At 41.5% G+C, this 20695-nt stretch overlaps 1 protein-coding gene across 12 annotated transcripts in view; it reads right to left on the bottom strand.

Annotated features, from left to right (window-relative positions):
* Positions 1-20695, bottom strand: part of MCF2L (MCF.2 cell line derived transforming sequence like) — a 152489-nt gene that overhangs the window by 97979 nt on the left and 33815 nt on the right. The window contains exon 1 of one of the 12 annotated variants that reach the window (XM_068678735.1): positions 2120-3360. The exons of 10 other annotated variants lie outside the window; for them this stretch is intronic. In XM_068678735.1, coding sequence (XP_068534836.1) covers positions 2120-2240 — 121 coding nt within the window. In that variant the 5' untranslated portion in view covers positions 2241-3360. Of the gene's footprint in view, positions 1-2119; positions 3361-20695 lie in introns of those variants that run through there. One more of the 12 variants, XM_068678816.1, reaches the window with a different exon arrangement.

Raw genomic sequence — 20695 nt, 5'->3', positions numbered from 1 at the left:
AAGAAAACACAGCCCTGCAAGACACGGGTCAACAGGACTGAGCAGCTTAATTTTGTCACAAGAAAAGAGCAGCATGTATCATGGGATTCACAGACTTACGAGTACATTTACTTCAGAAATAAATGCTTGCCAAAATTTTAACTTCACCCAGCACAGCTACCTATAGAACTGCTGCCAGGCTGCAGGACCCCTCCTCTTCCAGTCTAAAACCTTGATCTACATTTGGTGTACCTTTGGGTCTGAAACTGCCACTGAAGGCTAATTAAAATCTGCCACCAGGAAGGCAGGAAGACTCTTATCAGTGCAAAAGGCCATAAAATGGCTTTGACCAAAACAATGGACTAATTCTTACTGTATATGTAAAGTTAACATTAGAACCATCTAATTGCTTTTCTACTGTCAACATAAAATGGGTAACAGGAAGGAGAGGAAACAGAGTTTTTGCATACTTGAAGACTTCAAAAAGAAGACTGCAGCACAATCAAAAGGAGCTTTGGAATAATAATACAGATGGGTGGGAGAGAAGAGTGTTTCTTCCCACAGAAACGTTCAGTGTTCTGACTGCACACGTCTATATATAGAGAAAGGAACCTCTAAGTAAGAGGTGATTGCACAGTGTTACAAGGTTTGCATTAGGGATCTGAGGCTGAAAAAAAGTAGGCTAAAATGAGGAGTTTTTTTTTACATTAGAACATGTTCAATATATTAAACCCATGCAGTTAAAGCTTTGACTATGCTTGGGATTAACATTCTCAAATGGCCAGCAATGACCACATTTATTGCTACATTTTGAATCTGACTACAGTGCGATTATGAGCGTGTGATGGTTGAATCCTAAATAGAGGTAAGGCTAAAATTTGATGAGGTCTTGTTTTGCTTTGGTTTGTAACACTGCATCCCATGCATTTAAAATATGGCTGAATTTTTCCCATGAAGAATTGTTACTAGCAATATTATGATTACTAGCAATTAACATAAAACCTTTTTCTGGTCTGACCTGAATGGGATTAATTGTTAAAACTTGATGATTTAAAAGTTGGCACTCCTAAAGGTATGAAATCTTGGCCTTAAGAATGCCCAGGCAGGAAAGGTGAAATCTCTGCATTTCAGAAGTCACCAAAAACTCAGTGAGCACAGCACAAAAGAAGGTGTGAGCAAAAAGAGCCACCATAGAGGCATTTTTCACTTCCTTTTTTTTTTTTTCAAGGATAGTTGTCAACATGAGGGAAAGAAATATTTGAAAGCCTTGACAAATTTATGCTTACTATAGAGGTTGCTAAGCTTATTTTTACTTCAATTTCATATGCTCTAAATTTTAGTTTAGAAACAAGCAGGAAAAGCTTTTTTTTTTTTTTTTTTAATCTATAATAGGTCACTGTGCATACAAAATATAAAACCAAGAAAGGTTCCATTAATTATTGAAAAATCTGCTTCAGCTTATCTCTGCCAGTCAGGGCAAACCTATCTCAGGGGAAAAAAATAAATATTTAGCTTTACTAAACACAAATATGTAATTTTTGCTTATATTAATATATGATTATAGCACATACTGTATGAAACAAGACTTCAGGATTCACTAATGGTTGTAAGTCCCACATTTAGTACATCACACTCAAACATCAGAGGCTTCCTGAACTTTTGAGTACAGTTAAAACATTTTTGGGGGTGTAGTTACTTTTTTTTTTAAGAGTGGAGCACTCAGTGAAGTTCTTATAGCGTATTGAAGTTGGTGTAAAGCCTTCAAATCTGTGTTTGTTAGGCACTATCATACCTGGAACTGCAAGGACCAACAAAACTGCATGCACATATAACGTTTTTCTCCTGTAAGTACTGGTGACAGAGATTAATCACTATCCATGAGTAATAACTAATATGGATAAAGATTTATATTTTCCTAACAATAACAAATGTTGGATCCCTACATGAGCATGCTTTGAGAAAAAAGCAACAACAACAACAAAATAGTTCCTGCAAGAACCATCAGAGTTGTGAAAATCAGCAAGTCCAGAACTAGGCTACTTACTGCTCATAGGCACCTCACATGGTGCTTAAATTTTAGTGCAAATATTCTATGCATATGCAAATCACAACATACAATCACTTGTAAAAGTCACCTCACCAGAGCATATTTGGCGTGTGTTATTTCGTGACTGCCTTCTACCATGAAGGAGCTGGCCGAATCTTGGTAGGATCCTAAAGTGACTTTCATGCCCATCCTTTAAAAACCGGCGTAGTGACATGGATGCGTCTTCTTGTGTCTTCACTGAGTTATTCACCAAAGGAAGAAAAAAAGCACCTCTTCAGAATTACGCTCTTCTGACACAATGTGAGGCACTCTGATTTTGTGTTAAAATGTCAATGGAACACGAGATTTCTTTGTCAGATTCAAACACAACAAAAAAAGGATTAAAAAAAAAAAGACTCAGATTTAAAGAACTGGAAGTAGGTGCAGTTCAGTTATTTGGATCATATGTGCTTTTCCTCAGAAACCCATACCTGTTTTTCTACAAAAAGAAACTGAAGAATTGGTTGTACTTAATGAACAGAAAATGCCAAGATGGTTTCTACACAAAGCTGCAAGATCTTCTCAGTTTCTGGCACACGTCACGCAACGGATAGATTGAACTCCTTGCTACAGCTTGCAGCCTGTTTTCTTGTCCCTGATGCCACTACTGTGAATAAAGGAGGCACAGCTCACATAAGCAGCTGGATTACCAGAGGAAACTTTCAAAACGAGGACAGAACTGTCTGTTTTTCAATGTTTCATCCCAAACAGCAGCTGTTTCCGCTGAGGAAAAGCCCCCTCAGAACATCCAGCCCATCAGCTCGCTCCAGCCGTGCGCAGCTCTCCAAAGCCACTTCTCATCCCAAGTAGCTGGCCCTACTGCCGAGGTCTTCACAGCCTTCTCATTACTGAGAGGGGAGGTTCAGTAGTTGCACAGAGACAGACGAGGTTTTAGTGAAGAAAGGCAATTGAAGGTCTTTTGCAGAAGTCCACGTTTTGCTTGCAAGTTCACAAATCAGTGCTCAGATGGGCAGAAATCTCATGCTGGGACTTGCTGCACTTCCTAGTCCTGTGTCTGAAGTGTCCCGTATCCCTCAGTGGCCTCCACTGTGTTTTATGCCAGCAAATTAAAAGCAAATACCATTGGCAATACGATGCTGTTAATTAGAAACTCCTCTTCTGTTCATTTACCCTGAGTCAGACTCTCATCACCAAGCTCCTCTTCCTCTCCCCGAATTTGCTCAGAGGGGAGCCTTAAAGGTTGGACCGGGTGATGTTAAGAGATCTCCCACCTGAGTGACTCTGTGAGATGTGAGCCCCTCAAAGGCCGAGCCTGTCTCTGGAATCTGCAGGCAGAAAGGTCTCACAAGAAAAGCTTGAATCTTCCTGGGAGTTAACAAACAACTAATAGGAAGGAAGGGAGGGGAAATGAATCCCAGGCTTTCTGAAAACACATCAGGAAACCCTACACTGTCTGTTCCCCCTGTCTCTTTCAATGCAGGAGAGAGGAAATTGATAATACTGCTTTACTTGGCAGTCATATTTTCCTCTCAATTCTGGTTAACTATGTCCTGTATGGCTCCAGACCTACCACAACCCCGTCCATACCATTATGCACATCAAACTGAAGAAGTGTTCTGAAATCAGGTTCCCAACTATCATTATTCTGAAAGCAAATTAGAACAGGCAACCTTTACTTAAGTCACATGGAAGTAAATATTAATTAACTTATAAAACACTAGTTTGAATGCACCTGGCTAGCAGGGGATAAAATGCTTGACTCTTGATATGAAATCATAGGTAAATGTGTCATTCTTGAAATGCAATGATCAAGAGAGGTAGACAAGTAAATAAGAATTAATGCATTTCATGCAAATGTCACTCGTGTTCCAAATTCACTATAATAAGCAGATGGACCACTGCATAATGCAGCTGTGCTACTTATCCTAGATCAAAGGCCTGCCAAGCTTATTTAAGTAACAGGAGAATTAAAAGGAAGGAAGGAAGAAAGGAGGGGAACATCCCAGTGGTGGAAAACCGCCGTGATGCACACCACCACTGCATTACACGTTTAGTGTTCATGCAAAAGAGGATGGCACTGAAATAGGTGCGGCACCAATATGAGGCAAAATCCCACATTTTATGGGGTTGCTCTTCACTTGGGGGCACAGTGAGACAGATGTAGTGAAATAATGATCCCTGCAAAGACACCACCACAATGTGCTCCTTGCTGCTGAGCTTCTGAGGGGAGGTGATGGATGTGGCTGGTCCTCCTGTCCGGCAGGCTACTCCTTCTTCGAGTTTTTGGGACACAGCAGCCTCTGGATGGCAGGAATTGGTCCAAATGTTGACTGGAAGGTGGGTGAGACTGCGCATTACCTTCCAGCAGCTGAGCCATCAGCTAGAAAAGTGACTGTCCTGTGATGTGCCGTGATGCCAGTGGCACACGGTGGCCATCTCACCAACAATTCATGCAGAGGGTTATTACAGCGAAGCAAAAAGACGCTATCCTCGCTTTCCTCGTGTACCTAAAGCACACAGAAGATTGATGACTTGAGTTGTAAAGTTGTTAAGTACACACAATCCAACTGAAAGCTCCCCATTAGCTACATCCCCCTCCGTAAAACAAGCTTTTAATCTTCTTTCGAGCACTCAAATTTGTGCCTAGAAGCAACGAAATTAATCACAACAATGGCTGCGGCGGCGCACAATCAGGAGGAAACAGATGGTGTAATGCAGCGTTTTCCAAACAGCCACAGCCTCTATCTCCAGGAAAATAATCAGAATATTTTCCCTTGCTGTTGGCATTGCTGTAACAAAAGCTCGAATTAGATGGGTTTCTTCTCTGCTCTGTACAGCATCAGCAACCTACTTAGCAGTTTCAGGACGGTAGGATTCTTTGAGTACTACCTGACTGCACCTCTCTCTTCTTTCACGTCACGTAACCAGTAGCATTCGATGGGCGACACCTCTGTGAACATCTTTAAATGACCACTGACAGCTTGATGGAGTCAACAGGATCCTGGCAAAGAAACAGCTCTCGTTTTTCCCAAGCTCCATCTCCACGTCTGTTTCTGGTTGCAGGTGCAGTGCTGCACATTGGCAGTAGAAGCAGCCACACTGAATTACATCTGTATGTATACTCTCTCCAGTTCTTCCTGGGAACTGTCACAATATTTTTGTTAATAAATTAACCTCAAGTTTTCCTGGGGATCATTAATTTAAGCTGCCATCACTTTGATCGCTGCCAGATTCTTGTTGTTCCTTTCATCTTTTTGTTTGTACAGGAGCCTTATCTTCAGGGAACATCTCAAATGCCCTAATGTGATTTCCCCCGGATCCCAACAAGTGTTTACAGACCCTTCCTTACATCCTGGCATGAAGTGCCAAGCTCTGAAATGGTCATGTTAGAGGACCAAGTATCCCTCCTAGCAGTACAGTACAGGAGACTCTGGGAGCAGAATCAACACCGCATTAGGACACAAATTTATGTTCCTGTGTTTCTTCTGCTCCTTAACACAAGTTAATCTTCAGGCCTGCTGATAAGCCACTGCCACCAGTGTTGCCATTTCTCCTTAAGTTTAAATCTCATTTTTCAGGGAAAAAATGAGCTAGAAACCGTGGTGCCTCCTACGCCTTGTACTTCAAGATCCCACTGTGCATACACTGTGCAGGAGTCCATCTATGAGATCTATAATTTGTCCTGTCCTTTGTCCTTTGAGTCCCTGCAGGAAGCAGATTCTGCAGAGAAACTTTGCGATCAGCAGTGCCATCACATCCCACTGCAATCATGGGATAACGCAGAGGACTGCAAGAGAGATCTTGCACGAAGAACACAAAGACTGTAAAAAATATATGGGGAATTTGCATTTAACGTGTACACATGGAGGTCTGAAATCACTGTTTCTTGGAAAAGTTTCTAAAAAACAAATACAAGGGCACATACAAGCTAGCTCTCAGAGTCCTTTAAAAAAGGATCAAGCACCATGCTTATCTCTCAGTGCATTTGCAATAATAGTGGAAATTAAATGAGGGGGAAGAAAAGCACATCACAAAAGAGATCTGCTGTTCAGGTTTTTCTGCTTAAACATGCTCCATTAGTTGTCCCTGCACACAAATGATACTTGTCTTGTTGAAAACGGTAGTACGAACAAAAATCTGAATTGGACTCATGCTACATTATTGAACAAAATGATTGCTTTGGGCACATTAAAAAGATAACACAGAAATTACTTCTAATCTGAAATGTAACCTGCTTTATACAGTTGAACACCCTTACACTGTAACAAGGGAATACTGATTGTTATGATGCTCAGTTCTGAGCTTTCTCATAGCCATACTTAAATGTTAAATTATGGCAAGTATTTTGCTTGTGTTGATTTTTTAAATTAAAAACAAGTTTATAAAAATTAATCCATGCCAGAGGCTAGCCACTAGGCTAAAATAGTGAAGTGTCAGCCAGAGGCTGATTTTAAGCAAGAAAGAAATGGTAGCTGAGACTTCAAAGAGACAGAACTTGATATTTTTACATCCATAAATTCTACATGGCTCTTGTAAAAGGAAGATGTTGAGAGAAAACTTGCCTGAAAACCTGAGAAGTAAGTCATTACTCCACAATGCCAAGGAGATTGAAATACAAGAAATGACTCTTCCTTTTTCGATGGGGATGAGATTAATATCAAGTTCAGGTACATCTTTTGCCTATTCTATTTTTATACCTGTTAGAATTCAATAAGTTTTCTTATATTTCACTTTTAGACTTGTCTACCGGAATACTCTCTCTATGAGAAAGCTTAAATAGGGCTCCTGTAACGTAATCTAGAGAATCTGTGAAGTGAAATCCCACTTAATAAAATACCATGACAGACAAGTAGAAGCTGAACTGGAAAGAAAACTCAGAAATAGGTATTAATCAAAATATATCCAAGCAAACGTGAAACCTATTTTAAACTCAGCATCTCCCCAAACCACAGATAGTGATAAACTTTCCCAATATTTTGACATTAACTTATTAAAGGTTAAGAGGTAAAAAAATTACTTGGTTTCACAAGAAATCTATAGGGAAAGCTTTAATTAAGTTACATGGGTTTATTAGATTAGTTTTCCAAGCTTAATCCTAACTGAACGTGTCTGCTCAGACAAAAACCATGATTGTAACAAGCCTCGGCATCAGATGAATATAAGTCAATCGGGGCTGAGATAAATGGACAGCCTGCATTCTATTTATACTTGCACATTATGCTGCTGAGCTGCAGCTGCCAGTCTTTCCTCAAAGCAATCTCTCAAAAAAGTTGATATATATAGTTGTTACCATAATATAAATCCTAAAATCACTGAGGATCATTTTGTATCTTAAATATAAAACAAGAAACAAAAACAACCTTCAGGACCTTGAGGGCTACGAAGATGGTGAGAGGGCTACAAAGATGGTGAAAGGCCTGGAGGGGAAGACGTACGAGGAACGGCTGAGGGCACTAGGCCTGTTCAGCCTGGAGAAGAGGAGGCTGAGGGGAGACCTCATCGCAGTCTACAACTTCCTCGTAAGGGGGTGTCGAGAGGCAGGAGACCTTTTCTCCATTAACACCAGTGACAGGACCCGCGGGAACGGGGTTAAGCTGAGGCAGGGGAAGTTTAGGCTTGACATCAGGAGGGGGTTCTTCACAGAGAGAGTGGTTGCACACTGGAACAGGCTCCCCAGGGAAGTGGTCACTGCACCGAGCCTGTCTGAATTTAAGAAGAGATTGGACTGTGCACTTAGTCACATGGTCTGAACTTTTGGGTAGACCTGTGCGGTGTCAAGAGTTGGACTTGATGATCCTTAAGGGTCCCTTCCAACTCAGGATATTCTATGATTCTATGATTCTATGACATAAAATGAGGGTTTCAACGTTCTGGAAGTGTTAATATTACATTGTAAAGAAAACTACAGAGGCAGGTGAAGAAGAGGAACCCATTCAGAGTGGGATGCTCCTACAAAGCATTTCTGGAATTTCATTTCATTGTTTTGATTAACTTCGTAAAATTAATCCTATGCTTGATAAAGCCCCATGCTTTCACCCACCTCTCCCAAGTCCATCCTGCACCCAGTCTCCTGCTGCTGAGGCTGCGAGTACAGTACAAGGCAAGAGGAGAAAGAAACTGATGAGAGACCAAGAAGCCCATGATACCACCACACATCTTTGATGCCTGCAAACCATGGAGCCACGGGCAAGGGGCCACTACTGATATAAACCAGGTAAAACAACAGCTGAGAAAATAAATGGCTTAAAATGGTCAGTAAGATATATCTTTATTGGCAATGTCCTGTAAAGATAGAACAGTTTCAGGCATGTTGGCCACTCCCAGCACATAGATCCTGGGACACTGCGGTCAATCCCATTATGTGCCAACTACATCTGTATAAATAATTACTGAACTAGGGGGGCGAGGGTAAGTAGTTACCTTCAATATACATTCAGTTGTGCCACTGGAAGCTTTGTTCAAAAACTACCTGCATCTCTGTATATATGTGTGTATATACATATATATATATATATGTATATATGCATATACATATACATGCATATACATATATATATATATATGTATATATATATACATATATATATACACATAATATATATATATATATACACATAAATGAATAATAAACACAGTCAACAACGTTGGCTGGCCCTCCATGACACCGCTCTGTGCAGAACTGGCTGGGGACAGAAAGCCAAACCTTGATGTTAAAATAATTTTTGTTTAAGATTACAAGTTCTTGAATTGTTTTCAAAAGAATGAGTTCGAGCTCAAAAGCTGTATCTTTTAACAACTATATACAGCAAGCACACAGTACTTACTCACTGGGTTGATTTCCAGCAGAAGCAGTAAGAAAGGGAAAGGAGGAGTTTGTATGAGTTTATGCCACAGCCAGGTATGGCTCCTCTTCCCAGTCTGGTCTGCCACATTTGAGATTAGTGATCAGCTCACCAACAAAACTTCACTTTCAGGACACTGCAAAACTGGATGGGTTAGATGGGTGATTTTCAGGTCTCTTCCTGGAGACAACACCTTGGACAACAACAAAATGCAGAATACGGTATTGGCTGCTGCTGGATCAATGTATCTACAGTCCCTAGCAGCGGTGGACCCTGGCTACAGCTTCTTATGTTCATTGAATCATAGAATCATTAAAATTGGAAAAGCCCTCCAAGATCACCTGGTCCCACCACCCCCCTACCACCAATGTCACCCACTAAGCCATGTCCCCAAGCACCAGGCCCAACCTCTCCTTGAGCACCTCCAGGGACGGTGACTCCACCACCTCCCTGGGCAACCTGTCCCAGTGCCTGACTGCTCTTTCTTTTCCTCATTGCCAACCTGAACCTCCCCTGGTGCAACCTGAGGCCATTCCCTCTGGTCCTATCACTGGTTACCTGTGAGAAGAGGCCGACCTCAGCTCCCCACAGCTTCCTTTCAGGTAGCTGCAGAGAGCAATGAGGCCTCCCCTGAGCCTCCTCTTCCCCAGACCAAACACCCCCAGTTCCCTCAGCTGCTCCTCACAGGACTTGTGCTCCAGGCCCTTCACCAGCTTCGTAGCCCTGCTCTGGACATGCTCAAGGGCCCTGATGTCCTTCTTGTAGTGAGGGGCCCAAAGCTGAACACAGTGCTCGAGGTGCGGCCTCACCAGAGCAGAGTGCAGGAGGACGATCACCTCCCTGGTCATGCTGGCTGGACTATTCCTGATACAAGCCAGGATGCTGTTGGCCTTCTTGGCCACCTGGGCACACTGCCAGCTCATGTTGAGGTGAGCATTGACCAACACCCCCAGATCCTTTTCCTCTGCACAGCTTTCAGCCATTCTGCCCCAACATCATCCCACTGGCCTCTGCCCATTGACCCATCCTGTCCAGATCCCTCTGCAGAGCCTTCTTACCCTCTGGCAGATCAACACTTCCCCCAGCTTGGTGTCATCTGCAAACTTACTAAGGGTGCACTCAATTCCCTCATCCAAATCATCAGTAAAGACATTAAAGAGTATAATAAAGAGGATAAATCTCAATAATCAAATGCATGCAGTAAAAAACGAATACTGTGCACCTACACAAGCAGCTGACATCACCTTGCCATAGCACCACAGGCCAGAAGCACCCTTTGAGGTTACTGTCTCTGCTACTGTAGTTTCCTTCTCAGAAGTGTTCGCTGCTGCCATGCGTTTCAGACCCAAGTGATCCTGCACTCGGTTCTCACCTCTTCTCTGTAAGACTTTAATTCTTTTCCATGTTTCACAATCCTCCCTTTTTAGTCTCTTCATGAATGGTTAATTAATAAAGTGAAAGAGTTTTCAGTTGAGTAGCTGCTTTGAAATTCTTCTGCATGCACTGTTACACTGATTACAAATTTATATGGCAGTAATCCACTTGGCACAAAAGAAACACTGCTATTAATACTCCACAAGGCTGGTATGCAGCTAGACGTAATACCTTTTAGAGATGTTTCAGATATGCTATAAAAAATCCTGAGGCAGTAAGAATAAATGCCATTTTTCTCCAGCCACTGTTGTGATGCAGCACAGGGGGGTTTCTTCTGCAAGTTTCTGAAGTGCCATGGGGATGCAAAAGTGATGTATCACACAAGTGCTTGGAGAAAGAAGGAGATTTTCATAATATTAATGAACACAAAGAATTCATTAACTGCTTATTTTGATGATCACTCATGTAGGATTCCAGCTAAATGGGATTTTCCCGATGTACAGATAAAGAAATTTAATTGAACTGGGATGAAGGGAGTTACTGGTGGGACGGCTGCCAGTTTACTAAACACAGTCCAAGTTTTAGCCAGTTCAGAGTCAGTTTTCCTCATTCTGGCCTCATCAGCTGGCCAGTTCTAATGGACGTTTTAATTATATAGTCACAATTAAAGACATTGAAGCAAACAGATCTAAACACAGAGTAAGGGAGAGACCAAGGGTTTTTAGACCATCTGGAACTACCAATCCCTAGGACAAGTCTACGATTAAGTTTAAGAATGAAAAGCTCTTTGACAACTAAGAACCAACAGACAATTTCCTTCTGAAAACGTAAAACAAATGCTGTATGATATGCAGTTACTGTGGCTGTAATTCTTCAGAAGAATGAGAAGCACATTCCATCTATAGCATGTTATCAGCAAGCACCGACTGAATACAGCCACAGTCACACAGGCACTTTGTTGGGCCTAGCTCCGTGCTGCTGCCAAGGGGAGAATTCCTGCTCTCAGGGTCTTCTTCCCCTTGCTTGCTTTGTGTTGGCATGTGTATTTCTGTAGCTGCAGTCTGAACCACACACAGAAATGTTCCAGGTAGGACAAGCAGGGCGGTGATGCGTGATGTGGCTCTGGGTTAAGGAAGCCAATAACCCCAGCACAAATTGTGGCATGTGGAAAGCTGCCGAAATCATAAATACCTAGTGATTTGCAGGTTGGGAAGATTTATCATCTTTATTTCCTCAAGTGAGTAGTAATTTCTTCTTGCAATCTGTCCCTGTATCTTTAGGGTTCTTCAGCTGAAAACCTGACATGATTTAATAAAATAGTACTACTGATTACTAGTCATGGCTACACACTTAGAACCCATCCAAAGGCACAATGGGCAAATGTATTGTTGAAGTTACAGTCTCCAAATATATGATTACACCAAAATCCGTTGAAAGACACGTAAGATTTGGCAAATTAAATCTGTTAAGCAGAAATGGGCACTGATGAAATCACGGCTCCTCCTTACATGGTTTCTCTGCATGAAAACACTGAGGGAAATAACACTGACACTAAGGATAAATAAAAAGTCAGGACATTAAAAAAAATCATAGCTTGCATTAGAGCAAAAATATTTTCCTGCATTTTCTCTCACATGAGTGAGGCCTACAAAGGGTACGCCACGGGGATTCCCATAGCTGTAGAGCTGTATAACCAAAGGTCAATTCCAGTCAATATCCTCTTCCTCCCTCACAAATTTCAGTCTTATTTGTCATATTTGGATTCAGAGGGGTTTTTTTCCAGATAATCTATATGATGCTTCAAACTTGTCAGGTAAAGGTAGCGCTGTGTCTGCAGGTTTTGTTTGTTCCCATACAGAAGAAATATTACCCAGGCATGCTCTGCTTTTCATCAAGGATGTGTTTCCGACAGCTAAAGTGTGACAGCTACAACCATTACCTCATTCTTCATCCTTGACTGACTCAATCAATCCTAGCTTGTCTAAGGAAGACAACCAAAAGCTGTAAGTGCAGCTACTCAGGAAGAGAAAGGAAGAATGCTTTTGCTAATAGACTGGTATTGAGGATGTGGTTTCAGAGATGAAGCAGTTGAGATCTTCGAGGAGCGTGATCTGCTCCAGAATGCTGGCATCGCTTCCAGGGGACAATTTTGATCCTTCTCTCACCACTCCATCTGCCATGCTGTCCCTCTGCAATTAAACTGTGTGTATTTTAGTCCCTGCACACATTCCCCACACACGCATCCCCTCCAAACTCAGGTGTTTCACTTGACTGTGTAGGAAACCGTTAGCAGGGTGTTAAACAATCAGCAGTGTAAGTCGAACCCAAGGACACAGTTGTCTCAGGAAGCAGTCCTTTCATTGTGCAATCAAACATAAATCAGAGACTAGGTCACAGGAGCAATCTTTGATCAGATCTGTGATGTGTAGATGCCACTAGCACCAGCAGCTGGACTTTGCTGCTGTCCTGGATACTTACAACATTTCTCTGAACCATTTAATCCTCTTCAAACATTTAAAACCAATGTGTGAAAATGTGGTGCTTTGGTGAAAAGATTTGAACCAGCAGGAAAATGTATACCACTGCCACCAAATGCTAGCAGCCAGCCAGACAACAGGTCCCAAGTGTGTGGCCCATGTACCAGAGGACTGAGGAGACTCCTGGAGCATCATCTCCACCCTCAAAGGTGCTCAAGTCTCAGCAGGACAAGCCCGTGATAAGCAGATCTGCTTTGAGGAGGCAGTTGGACTAGATGACCTCCTGAAGTCCTTTCCTATCCAAATTATTCTATCATCACCTTGATTATTTAGCTCCCTTGTTGTCAGCCAGCTGCATTCACTGCTTGTGCTCTCCCCAGAGAAAAAAGAGAACAATTTTCAGTGCTTAATATATATAACTTGTTCCAATTTCCCATTGAATTAATAATTTAGCAGAATCTTATCTTCCTCATTTTAGAGTTATGTGAAAAAGCAAAGTGGTAAAGTAAAACATTAAATTATTCACAAGTTGTTCAGACACGCAGGCAGAGAAATGGTAGATACATTATATATTTATCAGTTGTTAGAAAGCACAAGAACTATGAGCATGATAGCCAAGCTCCTTCAACAAAAGAGAGAAAAGTGGTCTTCAAATTCATGTTAATTTTTCAGACACTAAAATGAGCTCCAGCAAATGTATTTAAGGTAGATCTCAAGTCTGCACGATGTTCAGTATTTGCCCAGTATAACAGTTTCTGGCTGCTAGTGAAGGAACGAGGCTCTACCTTTGTACTGGCAGCATCTTTGGCAAAAGGCAATTAAACCCCACTCAGTGGCAGCTCATTAGGTTATCACTGACTGATACAGCAAATTATCAATTTGTTCGTAATGGGTGGATAAGTGCTACCACACGATGAACAGACTCCAAATCCTCTCGTTCTCCAAACTACCAACTCCATTCAGTTTCCTCAAATGAAGGCTTATGTCTCCTTGTTTCGGCGTTCAAGAAATAAAGAACTAAGAATTAATATTTAAATTGATTAATTTGAGTACTTTATGACTCTGAATAATCTCTACACATGACGACAAGTCCAGGGAACATAATTCCCCATAATCCAGCCATTTGAAATGTACTTATCTTCCTACACACTCAGCTGAACTACCTCTTTCGAATACAATTTAACCAGAAATAGATTTAAAAATGAAAAAAAAAAAACAAGAAAGATTTGAAGTACCATCCTCAGAGTATTTACTACAAAGTAACCACGATACAGAACAGAATAGTGCAATACTTTTTGCCCTGCAACTTTACATTTTTTCATGATTTTTTAAATGTCCATATATTTTACACAAAGACCGTCTGTTAAAATTCATCTGGCTATCTGACCCCCTCCTCCCCCCAGATGCCCACAGACAGACATAGTCATTAAAGGATTGGCTGAACAAGATCTCCTTTCATTTCTGAAGGGGCCCCCTCTAACCGAGTACCTCGGAAAGTAGTCTTTATTGTCGGGCACAGAGTGATGCAATCCTTTATAGCAGTAAAGATGTAGGATTCACTTCCTCCATGTCCTGACAGTCACGCCTCTTACACTGTTAACGTCCTTCCACCCGCTGGCTTTCTATGGCTTTTCATTGATTTCAAGTTCAGCAGGAACCACTTTGAACACTCAATACAAGCTCCACCGCCCCAAAGAAAGTTTTCTATCCATAACATGGATAAAACCCATGTATTAAACTCATAGCTTCTGCTTTAACAACAGCAACAGGACAGGGTAAAGGAACCTCCATCCTTGGGGCTTGATGAAGCTCCTCTGAAATGATGAATCAGGGAAAGCTCACTCCTTTCCCTGGAGCAAGCCCCTGGCAAACTGCCCCTGGTAGGATCTGGAGGTAGAAGGATGCCCTACAGAATAAACGAGGCTGGAAGCACACGGTGGGCACCAGCCCATCAGCCTGGGGAAGGATGGTTGGTGAGACTGGCATGAGGGCACAGGTGTCTGACTGAGATACCAGAATATATTCAGCAAAAAGAGAAATCTTTTAGGGAGAGGTGAGATGAGAAGGAGGCTGGTGGAAGGGAAGAAATGTGATACAGTAAGGCTGGGGAAACAACCATGTTGTTGTGTAAACATGATGTTATGATAAGAAGCAACCTAATTACAGTTTATGTTGACATTAGAAGTATTGGCTGTCCAGGGACATAAATTGTAATCAAGTGTGCTAAAACACAGCACAGTGGTGTGTTACCTCATTTTACATGATTTTGTAGGTGATGATTTATGGCCCACAGAGCAAAAAGTGCAAGGCCCTGGGGGAGGAAACATAAGTCATCTGGCAGGCATGCAAACCTAGACGTACTGTCCTTGCTTTTCAGGGTGCGTGTTATGCATTTAAATCAAATACATGATTTAAGGCACTTTTCCAGTTGAAAGAATAAACTTGAGAGCTTGAATCTATTCTCACCAGACTGCACCACACCAAGGTATTTATTATGAGTATAGGGTTCTGAATGGGGGAAAAAAAAAGAACAGAACAAGCACATTTCTTATGAAGGCTACTCATTCAGCACAGAGCTGCCATGTAATTGGGCTTTCCTGGACGAGAACAGGATAAATATTCATAGCTCCTACCAGTTGGCTTGGAAAAAGCTGAAGGAAGATGTCCCCGCAGAAAAAGTCAATAAATTACTTACGCTTCTTATTGTTGAGATTGATTACTTACAGATACGAAAGATTGATTACTTACACAACACACACTTTGTCTCTAGTTTAAGCAGTAATGCTTTTCAGATCTTTTTTCTCCCACTATATTTTGGATTACCAATGGAAAAACTGTAAATTACAACTGATAATAATGACTGAACCAGAAAGGAGGAGAAATTTAATGGCTCACTAAAGTAACTTTAAAATCTCACACTAAAAATAACCCTTTTAGACACAACCCCTACATTAGCCTTTCAGGCTTATGTCATTCCAGATCACCATCCTATCACAGATTTATTTCTTCAGATGTAGCACAAAGTCATGCAAAACTCCATTCAGATTGTCAGGCAAGAATGAAGACGCACAGGGAAATACAGGATATAAATCAACCACTGGTTGCACCTGCATCCCATTTGTTCACCTTGTGAGTTAAAAACCTGGTACTTAACCAAGTCAAATCTTAGTTCATACATACTGGCAATTTGAATATCCCTATTATTTCTATGTCTACATTTTTCCTCTTCAAAGCCTGCTGAAAAATAGTTCGACATATATCTTCTATTTTTCTAAGAGGCACAAAGAACTTTGAAGGAGAGTTTGGATAAGCGGTGCCATGTAAAATGCAGTTATGACTACCTTTTACAGCAATGAAGCTAATTTTTTTATTTTTATTTTTTTGTAAAACAGTGTATGGATATTAGATCTTAAAATGCAGCAGTCTTCAGCTAAAGGGGAAAGGATGAGCAGAAATGCCATGTTTCTAATTCATGAGACATCAAGTCTAAGAACCTGATATAACACTCACTGAAATCAACCCTAAAATAATAAATGAGGTCAAAATTAATTAACTTAAGCCCTGATAGAGTCTCAGTCCAGCAACTGGGTTTAATGGGCACAGGATCCACACAGACCTCTGTGGAAATCGAGTACCCTCAGTCCTATGTATGACAAATGGATCAAGAAGCATCTCTCTGCTTCGCAAGCCACCAAACCAACAGCCATAAAGTTCTACCACAAAACACCCATGTAAGCTTTGAGGTTAACCCAGACGAGTGAAAGAGATGACTGTGTTTGATGCAGCAATACCAGAAACACAAATTAGAGAAGACAGCTGCAAAGACGAGGAGTTGCACCACACATCAGCCGGCTGCGCTGCAGAGTAGGTAGTGGTAGGCAGGCCCAAAATCACCACTGCCACAGCCACGTGGGAGCATGTGTGGCACAGAAATCACCTTCACAAAAACCTCAGTCCCAGCCAGAGTATTTGCCAGTGCTTTGGAAGCTGCAGATAAGAGCTCCCAACCCACCTCTGCCACTCCGTCTGGGAAAGGCTGGGCAGGATTTCACAGCAAGTGCAAAAGGGTCATATGGCCAAGACTTCCAAATGAGCAAATGTTGTCTGCACAGAGCCAAACGAGGCAGTCATTTTCCAGATACATTCATAATAAAGGATGATATCACACTGACACTTATAAAAACTGTATCCAATTATTACCTAGGTAATTGAGAGCCAGATAATACTAGTACAAACTATATGAGAACAAGCTGAAAAATGCACACAGTCTCTACAAAAGGGAACTGGTTCTCTACAGGGGATAATCTTCCCTACAGCTGCTGAATGGCTTTTAAAGTGGACACTACTGAGAAATTATTTCAGCATGCAAGCAACTACATTACTTCCCCAAGTGTATTTTGCTTTTCAGTCGTGCATCCTATGACACACAGTTTTATAAGCCAGTAAATTAGTTTTTTCCATAATTTAATATGCTGTCTTCATCAGCTGCCTTCAGAATCACAATTTGTTTTTCCAGCAAGTCTAATGTCTCATATCTGTTTTTAGAAATGAAAGACAATTTGAGATAATAATTGGGTTATTCAGACATACTTTGTTTTATCTTTGCAGTAAAAGAAGTTAATTCTTCTCTCAGGCTTACATAATTCTGATTATGGCATCTAGAAATAAAATACTCATTATATTTCCAGACACAAGTATGAATATTAAAGTCTCCACTGCTTCAGCAGTACTGTTTCAGTAAACAGTGCTAATCACAAATTTTCAGCAAAATTGTTTTTAAGAGAAAATTATGCTTTTGCTACACTTCTTTGTGACAAAAAGAAATAAAATTGATTTCCAATAGACATTCTTAGCAGTCAGTTGAAATTTTGCTTTTTCTGGTGATAAACATGTTAGAATCAACTCTAGTTTAAAAAAAAAAAAATCATTGAGATTTGTTTTTTTTTTGCTTTTTACTGACAGCTTTAGAAGAAAACTGCATTCTGATACAAACATGGCTAAAACTCTGGTAAGAATAACTTTCTAATCCATATACCAAAGGCAAAGCTAGGGCAAAAGATGTGCAATTGCTTTCAGAAAGCTTCAATAAAAATGAAAGCTTAAAAAAATGAAAACTTCAGAAATGAAAAAGCATTAAAAATGCTTGTTTCAACTTTTTTTTTTTTTTTAATGGGCTTAATTTATCAGGTGGCAATAAGGTGGTTTATTACCAGCAATCAAACCGATGCTCAATGTTAGAAACTTTTGTTTGGAGAAACTGCAGGTTTGTTGGCTCACCATCGATCATCTGTCAGAGCCCAGCAAACCAATGAAGTGGTCGGGAGCCACACCAGGTTGCCAAACCCAGCAAGCAGGGGCCCAGCCCCTCTGAGTCCCACACCTCGTGTTTCTCCCCCCGGCGAGAGCAGGTGCAGCGAGAAAAACCGCTCCAGGGCTGCGAAGGTAGAGCGCAGCCCTGGTGCAGCAACGTGCCTGACCTTATTTCCCGCTGGGAATGTTCCTCCCTCGCCAATTCCAGCACGCTTGTCTGATGTTCCCTTTGCTGCTGTCTCGCACAGATAACAAGTTACTGGAGGCAGGGAGCTGCCAAGTGCAGCGTGGCTCATCTGCGGAGGGCTCGGCAGGCGGTGCGGAGCGATACCCAGCAACGAAAATAGAACAGAGCAGATGACCAGCCTTTAAAACAAACACAGGTTCGTTTGTTCATAGCTTAATAACTTACTAATTCATTGCCTGATGTGTTACTAGCAGCACGCTTTAAGAAACTGGGGTTGACCCTCAAAATATCCCTTTGTAAAGGCACAAGTAGTTCAAACGAAGTTCCTTTTCCAGTATTTTAAGGTCCCTTCCAACCCAAACCATTTTATGATTCTAAGTATTTCAAGAATGCCACCATCATTTTCAAAGGATGAGATCTCTTGCATGCTGGCTGTCAAACTGGCAAGGCTGCAGGTCACAGGAGGTGGTGGTGTGCTTCCCAGCCAGGAGGGACACCAGGCAGTGGCCGGCGATGCAGCAGCTGAAGCAGTGACCACGTGCAAAAGGTCAGGAGCTGCTTGATGGGGAAGGAAGATGTGGGAACAGGAGGGACTTCTTTATGGTGCAAGTGCCAAACAGCAACACCCAGGTTCCTTCCTGCCTTGGCAAACACTCTTTGAGACTATCTCAAATACCTGTGTTTCCCTTCAAACTACTTTTGGATCTCTCTCAACTCTTGGCCTCCTCAGGGGACAAAACTTTAAATCTTGCCATTTCTCACCAGCTCTGAGAAGACTTCCTTGCAGCATAACATAAATATCAGACAGGGTCTTCATTGAATTCAGTCCTAGATCATTGCTCTGAAAGAACCATTGGGGATGAAGATGTTTTAAAATAATGGCATATAAACCCCAGAGACATTTTTTGGTATCCGTGTTTTAAAAGGCAGGTGGTAGGGTGCAGAAAAGTTGGCTCCTGTTTTTCTGAGGGCTGGTTGGGAATTGTTAGTACTGCTGTAAATTAGACTGCTAAGCATATCGTACAAAGTCAACACAATATTTATTACATGCCTTCACTCTGCTGATATGAAATGTATGGCAGCCCTCTGTGCCATGCAGCTTTTACCAGACCTTTTTAATTCCCTGCTAGGTGTTCAAAAATGTAAACAATTGCTGTAAAAAAACCACCTCCACCTGCCGCACTGAAATAACTCATACTCTGCCTTCGTGCAACAGAGAGAAGCTGTTTCTATTAATAACCCTCTCCCACGCTGGGCTGTGTACTCTCAGAGCAATTTGGGTACACTATTTTCAGAGGAACTTAATGTGCAAAAACGATGCCACTGAAGTCAGCAGCAGACTGCACTGGGCTTGAAAGTGAACCAAAAAGAGCAGCATAAGCTGGGGGAAAGAAACACTGAAGAGGCTCAGCAGAGGAAAATTAAGAAAGTATGCAATTAGAAAGCTCAGAATGCTATCTGTAGGTTTATTTTTGTTTCTTACCTTCATAAACTACTTCACAAGTGATTTGGCTGATGTGGAAATGACCAATTTTTTCTGCAAGCTGCTGATGCCATTTCAGCTGCCATAAACAACTTCAGTGGCTTCCTCCAGCTCTTTGCAATGCACTTGGACACTCTTTGCCTTTCTTTACCTTCAAATCTTTAATATCAGAGCTCCAAAGTGTATCTCACAGGTCACTTGCAGCTTCAGGAGTCTTTGCAGAGAGCTCAGAAAGGGAATTTTTGACTCTGTTCTCGACAAAAGCAGCTGTGCCAGGGTCACAGCAAATGTCTGGGTATTGAGCAGACTGGAGCTGCCTCATAATTAGAGCCTGGCATCCACTCAAGCATGAATTAAGTAACGATGATGAATTTTCATCACTGTTGTGATTCTGCGAATGTAGGTCATATTCCATCAGAACTGTTAAACATACAGCTATTGTGTTGAGACATATTGTAGCAGAGGGCCCCCAGCCTCATGCCCTACTAAATGCTTATCTATGAGCACAATATCCAAAAAATCTTTTTATGTCACCTCGTTTCTGCCAGCTTTTTATCCAGGCTGCACAACCAAACACATCTGTTTTGCTTCCTGAACCAATCTTCCTCCCTGTTCGTTCCCTTCAATTCTTCCACTCTTCCACAGTCCTCAAGCAAAGCTGGGAAAATCCCTCTCTTAAAACACAAGTGTGGTTTTTTTTCTTTAATTTGTGTGTTTCATTGAATGCTGGTGTGAGAGCTTGTATTTTGTATGTTCAATGTGTGAATAAAATCAGCTTCAGAACAGCAAAACTAAATAAAGAAAGTTTCCAACTTCCTTTGTTCAACCAGTTGGGTAAGAGCAGGCAAACCACAGACTTGGCTTGAAGCTGAAAACACAACTCAGCAGAAAAATTACCTGTTGTCCAGAGAGAGAAGTACACGTTATGTGCTAGAGATGAGATAAAAGGGGTAAGTTTTGCCCTGGCCCACAGAACACATCTAGCTGAGCTTAGGC

The sequence above is a fragment of the Anas acuta genome, chromosome 1, assembly GCF_963932015.1.
Source record: "Anas acuta chromosome 1, bAnaAcu1.1, whole genome shotgun sequence".
Taxonomy (NCBI): Eukaryota; Metazoa; Chordata; class Aves; order Anseriformes; family Anatidae; genus Anas; species Anas acuta.
The sequence above is the reverse complement of the archived record's forward strand: the minus strand, read 5'-3'. Positions and strand labels throughout refer to the sequence as shown.